This window comes from Sander vitreus, chromosome 4, assembly GCF_031162955.1.
Source record: "Sander vitreus isolate 19-12246 chromosome 4, sanVit1, whole genome shotgun sequence".
Taxonomy (NCBI): domain Eukaryota; kingdom Metazoa; phylum Chordata; class Actinopteri; order Perciformes; family Percidae; genus Sander; species Sander vitreus.
Genome location: NC_135858.1, coordinates 21,139,051 through 21,151,128, shown reverse-complemented (window position 1 = coordinate 21,151,128; position 12,078 = coordinate 21,139,051). Strand labels below are relative to the sequence as shown.

Sequence of the window (12,078 nt, the reverse complement as noted above, 5' to 3'; positions counted from 1 at the left end):
CTCAAACCAAGCCAGTCAACACAGGTTGAGCCATGGTCATGACAAATCAGATACGACCTGGGTCACAACCCCGGAGCGATGCAAACCAATTACCTCACATGCTGGAAATGGGCAGGGGGTTTACATGTTTTATTCAGTGAACGGCTAACATTGTTGCATACTCCAGTCCAGCTGTACACCTTCATAACTAGTGTTTTGTACTTGAATTCTTCATTGTAGGCTACAGTTGGCTCTCCACAGCCTGCTGTTTGAACTGCAACTGAAATGCACTGAGCACCGGTTGTGGTTATTGTTGGAAATGGAATGCACAGGATTAGACCGTTTAATGTTTAATGTTCAGTGTTTTTTCCACATCGAAATGCAATTATTGTGCTTAAGGTGAGATTAATGTAATGGAAAATTACTAACAACAATGATATAGGTTGTTGTAGATGTGTCAGACAGTGCTGATATCTTAATAAAACATTTCAATGCAGCATTGGACACTGGCAAAATAAGGAACATTCTGTATTTTTTTTTAAATGATTTCATGAAATAAGATTCTCTTTTATGTAACTGGATTATTATAGATATTTTTATGGGAGAGTGACAGTTTATGCAACAGACTATGACCTTACTTACAGTAGTGGAGTTCTCAAATCTTTCAAATATGGCTGTGTAACCCCTTTGAATCACTTTAGTAGATACAATTATAAGCAGGAGACAGTAATAATGGAAACCCATGTCATTGTAGTAACAATTACCCTATCTGCAAATATTTTAGTGGCTTATTGAACTTGTGTGCGTCACTATGTATAAAACAAGATGGATGAGAATTTTTGTATCTCCTCAAATAATAAATTAATACATAAACAGATATCTGCCATTGGAAGCCTGTTGGGGCTGCTGTATATTTTGGTTTTGGGCCTCTGATTCTTAAGGACAAGAACAGTTTTTGCTTCGGAGGAATCTGATTTCTGCTCATGGTTAAAGGCAAAAAAAAAGAAAAACGTTGAAAAAAAGAAGAAAAGAATGTATTAATCCTGGCAACAGATGCATGCAGACATTTGCACCCTTTTTAACATTAAATCCCTTCCGTTCAAGGAATCAGATTTTCAGAAAAGTTTTTTTAATATATTTACATGATAAAATGAAATGTCTTACCTTTCCTACGTATAGTGGCTCTGTGCCTGTGTACTCCTCCACCACAAAAAACTGATTCCACACCCATCCTCTCTTCACTCTTTCCAATGACGAGGGTCCTTCCTCCTGTCTACTCCCTACTGAGATCGAACCACTAGTCCTTGAGGCCTCACACCAGCCAAAACTACAGCAGCTAAGAAAACCCAATGCTGCCAAAAGTGTCCAAGCTCCTGCTGTCCAAGAAGGAGACATTTTGTTTGAAAAAATAAAAAGAGGAAAAGAAAAAAAGGAAGAAATTGAGCCTGCGTCTACATGTAACATAAAAGGTACATGTAGACAGAAGATTTTTTGGTTATAGTTTTATACCAAATAAAGGTCCACAAGGGCAAACTTAAAAGGTCTTTGTGTAAGAACTTGAAAATTAATCCATGAGATCACAAATATATCTGAGGTAATCTGCTGAATACAGGGCACGATGTGGCGCATATTGGCTTCCTAACACCTGCAGAGTATCTGTTTGAGTAACATGTCAGTCATTCTGATTTTCTGATAGTATCTGCCCCACCTTTTATAAGCACTTTTTTCCAATTCTGATCTAAAGTAGTGAAACAAACAGACTTTTTTTTTTCTGTCTTTCAAGCTGAATTATTGAAGGCAATAAAAACAAATTTTATTGGATTATTTCCCTGATCAGTGGGGAAACGAGGGGAAAACAGGGATACAATGGCTGTGAGGAACACGCCCCTTTTTTCTGCTTTAGTGCATCTGATTTCACTTTTAGCCATGTCACGGCCAATGGTTGGTGCATGTTTCAGGTGGTTTAATACTAAGCTGTCTAAAAATGAGTATATTGAACTTTTTTGAGAAAGGAAACTCTTCTGTAGTCCAGTTCCTCAAAAAGTCATGAATAGTTGTGCCTCCTGAAGCAGAATCCTTGGACTGAGAAAAGGCCAACTAATTTTACTGTTGGTGATTTTCTTTGATCTTCGATGGTTTTTCCCTCCAGAACAATCCAGTGGTTTGGAAAGTTCATTCTTCAAAGGTCCTACGGTTTTTCATTGGCCATCATGACAACTCTATCAGTGACTCAAAGGCAGGAATAGGACAAACCTGCAAGACACAAAAAGACAATTGATATTATAATTGCAATTTAGGCTCAATCTGTAAATGTTTTCTACTTGATACTTTTGAAGGTCCTTCTGAGCCTCAAAATCAGTCAGGGTTTAGAATTACATCTTTTTTTTTTTTTTTATTCCATATAGCATGAATAGTGTTGAATGTGCAATTTGCAATGAATTAAGAAAGAAAACAAATCCTCAAACAAACAAATCCTCAGACACCACCTTTCTGGTCATGTTTGTTTTACCTATGTGTGTTCTGAGACACAAAACCCATGATATGTTGGTTTATTTGATTATCTGAACATAATTAACATTTTTCCACTAGCGCTTCTTGTGTTCAGCAAGAATTCTAACAATGTGCTGTGAGCTGGAGAGCGATGTGAGAACAGTGAAAAGAGGACAGGACACCAGGTGTGTGCAAAATAGGAAAGAGAGAGAGAGAGAGAGAGAGAGAGAGAGAGGTCATTGTTCATCACACACCAGACCCAAAGCATCTGTCTGCCTTCCGTCCGACTGACGGAGCGGCCCCAACATCAGCCAGCTGATTAATTGCATGAGGGAGCACTAATTGGATAAAAGTATTAATCAATTAATTCTATCCAATAAGGCAACAACCCCCTAATACTTCAGACAAACATTGGGGAGCGGTAGGGGGGGAGCAGATACGGTCCTCTGCTGTTGTGAAACATTCACAGAGGTTAGACAGAAAGACAGAGCTGACGGAGCAGAGACACAGAGAGAAAGAGAGGTTAGAGGGAGGGTAAATGAGAACAAGCAAGACAAAAAAGAGAATGAAAGAAAGAACTGAAAAATGAAATAATGAGTGAAAGGTTAAAGGAGGGAACGAGACAGACTGTGTGTGTGTGGCTGTGAGTGTGATTAATGGTCTCTTTGAAACATTCAGAACAAAAAGCGGATGACTGAAAAAGGAGAAACAATAACATTTAGTATGTCTCTGGCCTCATGATCTCAAGAAAGGAAGATTGCAAAACCAGTCGAAGAAAAGCTCCCCAGGCCAGCAGGTGGTTTAACCTATTGTATTTCTGCCGGCTGGGATAGGACTTCTAATCTCACTCTCCTCCTGCCTGGTAGCGTGCTTGGAGCTTCCGGAAATAATTCCTTCTCAGACTGTTGGTCAAGGCAATGTCCATGGTATTGGAAACCAACTGCTCTGGGGGTGTCCAGTATCCACAGCAAACAGTTCAGTTAAAAAGCTTAGACCTCTTCCTTCACTTGGTACAGTTGGTGTTGTTAATGGAGGAATAATGTGGGGAATCGCACATATAACATATCAGTAATGTTATCGCATATACGGTGTATTCAGTCATGTGATGCAAGGGGTTGATTTGTTGCATCCAATTAAGTAACAATGCAGCAATTACACATAATGTGGAACTTGTAAGGTGACTAATACTGATCTTGAATGGTACTCCGGTATTGCAAATGTTGGGAGACTTGCAAAATACAGACTTACAAGAATATACAGCCAAGCTAGAGGCTCCATAAGGCTGTACTTAGGCACAACAGTGCTTTGAGTTAAATGTAAAATGCGCATGGTTCAAAAGGGTTGTACTTCGTGACTTAATTAATCATAGGTGTGTTTTAGGCGTAACATGCAATAAACCAATCAGAGTGTCATCTCCCATTCCCTTTAAATGCCAGGTGTGTTTGTACCTTGGCGCATTGCTATCAGTGCATAAAGTGAAAGCGTGCGAGCATATCACGTCATAATACTATTTCACATTGTAACTAACTAACTTTTGCATGTTTGTGTGCTGCTATCATATATATTCATAGATATTTCGGTCTGGACCAAAGTGGCCATCAGAATGCTGTTATGGCTGAAAGAGGAAATTAGAAAAGAGGCTGAGATAGCTTGACTTTTACATAGCCAAAAACGTTCCGTTGTTTTCACAATAATAATTGGTTGAACGTTACATAGACTAACAGAACCCTATAACCAACTTATGACCACAACCGACTGCAGGAACAATTAACTGAAATTTGTACGTTCACAGTCAGGTAATCAACGATGAGCCTGCCAAGAGCCATTGGGGGCAGAAAATGGCTGCTCTAACCCCATTCCCCATACACATTGCTTCAGGACTAGACATAACAACACTGAACTCCAGAGAGAAAATTTAGCAGCTAAGGACACACGCAGACTATCCCTATTGTTCCCTGGACTGATTGGCACGGCAGATCAACACCAGTGGTGCACTGTGTGCCTCGGCACTGAACATGCCACTGCCTGCATCCACTAATAGTAGGAGTGTGCTTGTTGGCAGTAATAGGCTTATTTTCCAGCATTCTGCAGCTTTGCTCTGACACAAGTGAGACAGAATGTGACTGGGTTCTTCTGACTACTCCCTGTGCCCGTTTCTAAGATCCACCACTTGCCCCTGCAGAGGATGATAGCCAATCGACGCTGCCTGGCAGTGGAGATGACACACTATTATCATTCTCTGCTGAGGCAGAGCTGTGTCCTTCTGTAGCCAGGCCACCCCTGTTGAGTTGTTAAACAGCAAGTTCCAACATGTCTGTGTCTCCAGTTCCACAGTCGCTGTAAGCCAAGGTAGTAGCTGACTGTCTGCACACAAACAGACCATCCCACTGTCAAATCACTGCCTGTCTGTCCGCTGCGTTGCCTCCCACCAGAGACGCAAAGAACCCTGGGGTTAGTAATCTCTCTTGTCTGCCAGCTTTGTTGAAACAGCTACTGACGGTAGCACTGCTGCATTCAGGACTTATTTCACAATGCAGCATCATTGGGGAACACACTTCAATGGTCAATCAAATGCACGCAGATTGCAGGTAAATTACCCTGTGTGTGAGCAATGTAAAATTGTGCTAATTCTACTGTTCCCCTTGCAATCATCAAGATTAATTAGTTAAACTATTGCTGCCATGGTAACTTTCTAGAGATGTAAAATCTCTAGAAAGGGGTATAAAACTGTGTGTCTGAGATTCTAGAAACTGGACTTCCTGGATCTTTAGTTTCATATCAGTGTTACCTGTAGCAACACGCCAACACCATGCAGCCCCACACAGGTTATTAACACAATGATATTTCAGGTATGAACTTTGACAATAAACAAGCAGGTGCCTGCTCATCTGCCTGGTGCCTACAGATCACGAGGATCGAGAAACACACATGAGATTTTTATTGTTTAATGTTCTTTCTGTAAATTATATCACTTCTTGCAAGCCTGTACAATTTTGCACCCATGCCCTATTTAGTACACAATAAATCAGAATAGACCACTCTTAAGGGTCGTGACTTAATCTAAATGCTTCACATTGAGTAAGAGTCAATTACAAAACAAATTCAAATTAAGGGTTTATATCTCAATTTGAAAAATTCATATGAAGCTTAGCCTACGTTTATTTAGATAATACTTTGCTTTACATTTTCTCTCTCTCCCTCTCTTTCTCCCAACTTGATCAGCTGACTCTGGGTTCTGAAAGTGAACCCCCATTCACCTCCAGTTCTCATCATTCCCAGCGCCCAGGTTTCTTCCACCATCAGAAGCCCCGCTTCACATCACATCCATCCAGATCTTCAGGCTCTTCCTTCAGTCCTTCATCACCACCACCACTGGTTAGACTCCTTATAATTACCACTTCTAAATATAACATTGCAATGGAGTTAATCGCCATAGACAAACATTTCAACCTATTGTGCACCATGTTAATTCAATTTATTTCACGCTTAAATTAAGTATCTCCTGATTTAAATACCTTAAGTATGATAAAAACCTGTGAATCTGTTATTGTGCTTTGAATGATATTTGATCAAAAAAGGAGAGAAAACTCATCTTAAGTCCCTCGCTTCACTTACATTGATCAAAAAATATTTCTTTTCAAGTTTCTAATTAGATATTTTTGAGCTGTGGAGTAATAACTTCAAAGCAACAGAAAGCATACTGTTTATTCCTCTGTGCCTCAAAGGCAAACAGCATTGGGAGGATAGAATTAATTCATTTTTGCCTATCTACACTTTCCTTGTTCCCTTACAGTAGATGACTTAACAGCGCGGCTGGCAGTTTGAGTATGTTTAATTAGAAAGCATTTGTGTCAAATATTTTTTCTGCGTGCACCAATGGCCCAGAAGTTGCTTTGCAAACTGAAACATTTGCTGAGCACCAAATGTTTGGTATCTAAAAACAAAATCAAACACTCCTCCAATGACTCCCCCCCTTCTGTTCTGCCTCCCCGCTTGGGGAATTTCATTAAGTGTGTACACATTTACTCATGATTGCATGTAGGTCTTTTAGTAGGGAACTCTAATGAGTCAGAGGTGAAGAAAGAGAAAAGGAGAGTTATGTTAGTGTGTTCTGGTTTTACTCAAACTTTGGCATCACTACAGTGGAGTCAGAAGCCTTCACTAAAGGAGGCAGATTAGTGACATGTCAATTACTGCTCTTTCTCTTTCTTGCAGTGGCTAGCAAAACTTGTTGATGATGAAAATATGGCTGGCATATCTGTCTCTTCCTGTGTATCTCTCTTTTTCCTCTCCAGTATGTCTCTCCATTCCCTCCTCTACTCATTCTCCAATCCAAAGCTTTTGGCGAGCACTGTGCAGCCATACGTGACCTATTAGAGTGCTGGATTGATTATAAAGCATGGCTGCAGCCTCTCATCATTGGGCATGCCCAGAGCACGCCCTTTGACAGCTGGCAGTGGACAGACGACAGCCAGGCAAGACTGATCACTGCGAACTGATAGGCATGGGGCCAATGGCCGGCAGACAGCCCTCTCTGTTTCTCTGGCACACACACACACACACACACACACACACTCACACACACACACATAGACACAGGCATGCAAGTACGCAATGTGTGTGGGTGTGTGTTACAATGCATTTGACCAGGGGCCCTTTGTCCTCATTGGCTGACATGCTGCTCTGACCAAAAATATGAATGAGAGAAAACAATAATTGAATACATAAATAACTAAATAATTGCTAAATAAAATAGTAATTTTAAATTGAAAAATATGTTTTCAAGTGCTGAAGTCAAAACTGCCTAAAAAGTACTTGTAGTGAAAATAAACACTGTTGTTGTATAATATTATACTACCATTACTATTGTTAGAGAGAGCATCCCAAACTCCTGTTCAGCACACAATGATGTCATTGTCAAAGTGTAACATGATGTAAAGATACTTCTTCTTTATCGTTATGTTGGTGATTGATTTGGCTTACTGTAGATGTTTGCCTGAAACTAAGGATATGTTGCATGACTGTTACGAGTGCATGTATTTGTACCGAACCATTTCGGTACAGGACTTTCGGTCCTTCCAAGTTCCCACACAAACATATTAAGTGGCGGACCAGAAGTTTGTTTAGTCTCCGCCATGCACTTTAAGCGCTTTACACACACATTGCACACAGTACGCTTATCCCAGCCAAGCCTCTCGCTAGCTAGCGTCATGGCCAATGTAGAGAAGCCAGAGCTTGAAGATCCTCCGTTATCATTAAGGTCTCCTGTTTGGGAACACTTCGGTTTCCCCGTGAAATAAAACAATGGACAAAAACAAGTGGATAAGACGAAAGTAGTGTGCCGACATTTCTCATTAGTGATCGGGTATGTTTCTGGCAACACGCCAAACTAAAAAGCTCTAATGACTGTTGTGTTCCTAATTGGACCACATTAATAACTTAATTAGAATAGAGTGCATCTTATGGCGGCCATATTTGTGTGGTCATTGTGTGTTGAAACTATCATCCTTTAATTCATATAAGGTGTGTTTACATACTGTTGATTACTGGCTTCATCACATTACATTGGGTATCTTGAGGATTATAATGTGGTAAATGTTGATTCTATTTAGCATCTTTAATGGGCTAATCGGTGAATGGTTGTTGTACATTGTTGTTTATAGTGACAGTGCCCTCAAAAGAGAGACAGAGCTGAGTGAGGCAGCCAATATGCTCTATGCAAAACTGGTCTCAAAGCAGCAAGTAAGTTATTGAATTATCCCAAATACATATTTTTGTCTGCATCTTTTGTTCAGCTTAGAAATAATCATTCTTTATAGACTGAGAAACTAATGTATTTATTTTTGGTCTACATTATAGCTTGTTCTAATGTTATATGCTATTTTTTATCATAAAAGCACAACTGGGCAGTGCTATTTCATGTGGCAATGAATTCAATATTTTGTTTAATGTTTGAAACAGATCTGATCAGTTGTTGGGGATTGGGGGCAATGCAACATGGAGGGGGAAGGGGAGAATATATGAAATGCCTTTCTTTTATGGGGGAAAAAATGACCCATATTCTGGGAAGCTTATATCTAAAGAATGTATGAAATAAACGAAAAAACACTGCAGTATAAAATACACACAATAGAACATATTTGAACAACTGAGAAAAAAAAATGGAACCTGGAGGTAATTTTATCCATTGCTGTGATTTTTCTGCAGCTAGTAAAAGGTTCAATATTAAGGATTTGTTGTTGACTGATGCACACCAGCTGATTGGTCAGTGGCCAATTTGAGTTTGTTTCTGATTTCTTTTTTTTCTTTTTTTACTATGATAAGCTTATCTGTGCCTCTCTGCTCTGCTATTAGCCTGCTCTCCTCTCAATTGTGCCTTCCCTGACCAATCAGATTAGCTGCCACTTCAGAGAGTTGTGTGGAGTGCATATGAGTACTGTGAATTACTGAGTGAAATATACAAGGCTGCTTTTTTTGTTGCACAGAAACACTGTTTAACTCTGGTTGTAAATGATGAATGCTGTATTGGCAGAAAATGTCTTTCCACAAATATTTGTGTGTGTTGGAGCTAGGCAAAAATGCAGTGTTCTCCTGCTGCACTGAAACATTTTCCTTCCTGGGAGGCTGGTATAATGAAAGAAAACTGAATGTATGCTAAGACACATACAGTACACACACAGAGACACTGACAGTCACTCACTCACTCAGAGACACAACTATGTACACACACGTTATCCACACAATCACATGCACAGAAAATGAATGCAAACTTAAAGGACAATTCCGACGCAAAATGAACCTAAGGGTTATTAACAGATGTGTACCCACTCTGTCGCTCTCTGGGACATGTTTTCATGCTAATCGAATGTGTTTGTAGCTTGAAAGAAGCTAGCGCGGACCGCTGATTAGCTTACAACACTAGTATTCGGGGCACAGGGAAAGTAAAAACAAATCGCTCTTCTTATACCACCAAAAAGGCTCAAAATATCACCAAACTTCAACGGTAACATAATGAGGGTCCCTACATGTTACTCGAAGCATTGAGAACATTGTAAGTCCATCCATCCATCCATCTTCATCCGCTTATCCGGGGTCGGGTCGCGGGGGTAGCAGCTCCATTGTAAGTGTAAAGACAATTTATTGAACGAAGAGCTGCGGGAGCTCTGTGAAAGGGCTGTGTGAGAGAGAGAGAGAGAGAGAGAGAGAGCTATGCCGCAACAGAGCCTCGTACTTCGGGAAACTGGTGGTGTACCTGCGGACATTGTGAAGCTATGGCCACCGAACAGGAGTGTTTGTCGGAGTGGGACCTGTTGCGTCGCGACACCCAGGAGACGCAGTGTTTTGTACAGTCTGAAGATTTCCCCTCTCTGATAAACAGGGCTGTACTTTTTTCCATGTCCCGAAAATAAATTGGAGACGGTGACCCAGACCGGAGGGACCAGATGGACAGTTATCCACTGAGTAAGTACACTAGACAAGTTATGCAAAGTGCGATTATTTCAGATATATTGAGCAAATTGCTTTAGATTTTAGTTTGCATCGCCAGCTGTAAGTCATGACTGGTTTTCAAGACGGCGGCGGCATGTAAACATGAACACAAGTGTCTTTATAATCTATCTTTTCAATAAACTGTCTGTACAATTACAAAGTTCTCAATGCTTCGGTTAACATTTAGGGACCCTCATTATGCTACTGTTGAAGTTAGGTGATATTTTGAGCCTTTTTAGTAGTACAAAATAGCGATTTGTTTTTACTTTCCCTGTGCCCTGAGCATCTTTCAAGCTACAAACACATTTGATTAGCATGACATGTCCCAGAGAGCGACAGAGTGGGTACACATCTGTTAATAACCCTAGGTTCGTTTTGCGCCAGAATTGTCCTTTAAGTATAAACATTTCATTTTGCAAGCGTTTACACCACACACACAAGCATACTGTCCCTGTCCCTCCACCACCCATCCTACCATTAGTTGTCTTCTCCACCTTCCTTCACTATCTTATTCTATATTCCATGCACCTCTTTGCCTTCTCTGTCTTTGTCTGTCTGAACTCACTGTCAACAAGTTCTAAAACCTATTGCTTTTCAGCCTTCCACTCTCTCTCTGTGTCACTTTGTTTTGTAGTATTTTTCTTTTGACTTCTACTCAGTCTTCTCTTCCATCACCCTGCCCTTACAACTTTTCTATCATCTCTTATGCTGTCTGCCCAGCCACACCATCTTTCTCACTCATATTCTTCTTTTGCACTCCACTGTCACTTTTATTTGTTCTTGTATTTCCTTTTTCGCCTGTTGTCTGCTCAACAGTCTCAGCAGGTTCCCTCAGTTAGGCCCCCTCTGCAGGTTTATCTGTTTGTCCTGTTTTTCTCTATCCGTTTGTCTATCCCCTTTATAGTTTTTCAGTTCCATCCTGTATTACTTTAAAATATATTTATTTTCTGAGATGTATGTTTCATTAACCTCTTGTGTTTTCTGCACATTCTTACACATATACAGTACATGTGACAAATCAGTTGAGCCTGGTGACAAAAGAAAAACCTGGCACAAGTGATTACTATCTGAGGGAAGGAGTTTATATTTGGAAGTTAATAGCCTGAGGTTAACACATGGCCACATTTACTCCCCCAACACCCCCCCAGAGCCCAGTCGCTTGCCACAGTATATCTCTGCCTCAGATTGATATGTGCACTGATTTTGCATTTACTCAAACAAGTCCCTATGCACACACACAAGCATGCACAGCTTAAAACACACACACACACACACACACACACACACACACACACACACACACACACACACACACACACACACACACACACACACACACACACACACACAGGCGATAGCGAGACAGACCCTGTACCATCTTCTGTTCCCAGAATCTCCCCATCAGATGGATGAAAGCTGCCATCAAAGCCGGGCCCAGGAGGAGTTCAGACAGTGTGCTTATTCAAGTGAACCCGACACCAGAGTCCAATCCCCACCACCATGCTTATTAAATAGCCTACTTTGTCATTTCCAATCTCAATTTGTCACAGTCACTTGGCTCAGCAGCCCCGTGCCATGTCACAGACGAGTGAAAAAAAGGCACAACAGAAAACATGTCTGTTTATGTAATGTTTATCTAGCAATGGTAACATTTTAATGGCCTGTTTGCTGCTTTACTGACAAAATAAAAACAAATTGCATAAAAGGATACAAACTACGAAACAACTGTTTTCTCTGGAGTGCAAAAGGGTTACCATGTGTAGAAGTGTACTGGCTCATGGAAGTTGTGCAAATATTCATAAATGATGAGACTGCTAAACAGGCAAACATTCAATAATAATAAACATTTCTGCAATGTAAATGCAACTTCAATGTTTCCAGTTATGTTGTGCACTGTATGTCAGTATTTGATATAGATAAAATAATATTATGTTCAATGAGCAATCATATATTAACAAAGTCTATAAATTGTCAGATGAAATGTTGATGCAAATCACCTACAGTTTCAAAGCACAATTCAGTTCTTGTGCCATAATTGTCCAAACATCAATTCCAACTAACCACAACATGTAATTCTTAATTCAAACCACCTCTGCACGAACATCTAACACATTTCATCTA

The 12,078-nt window shown here is 40.3% G+C and overlaps 1 protein-coding gene and 1 long non-coding RNA gene across 2 annotated transcripts in view; one reads left to right on the top strand and one right to left on the bottom strand.

Moving 5' to 3' along the window:
• cdh22 (cadherin 22) overlaps positions 1–1,374 on the bottom strand; it is a 97,701-nt gene extending 96,327 nt beyond the window's left edge. The window contains exon 1 of the mRNA XM_078248983.1: positions 1,144–1,374. Coding sequence (XP_078105109.1) covers positions 1,144–1,374 — 231 coding nt within the window. The remainder of the gene's footprint in view (positions 1–1,143) is intronic.
• LOC144517113 (uncharacterized) overlaps positions 1–11,814 on the top strand; it is a 32,576-nt gene extending 20,762 nt beyond the window's left edge. The window contains exons 2-4 of the long non-coding RNA XR_013501897.1: positions 4,796–5,057; positions 5,692–5,844; positions 11,349–11,814. This is a non-coding gene — a long non-coding RNA (uncharacterized LOC144517113). The remainder of the gene's footprint in view (positions 1–4,795; positions 5,058–5,691; positions 5,845–11,348) is intronic.
• Positions 11,815–12,078: the final 264 nt, after the last annotated feature.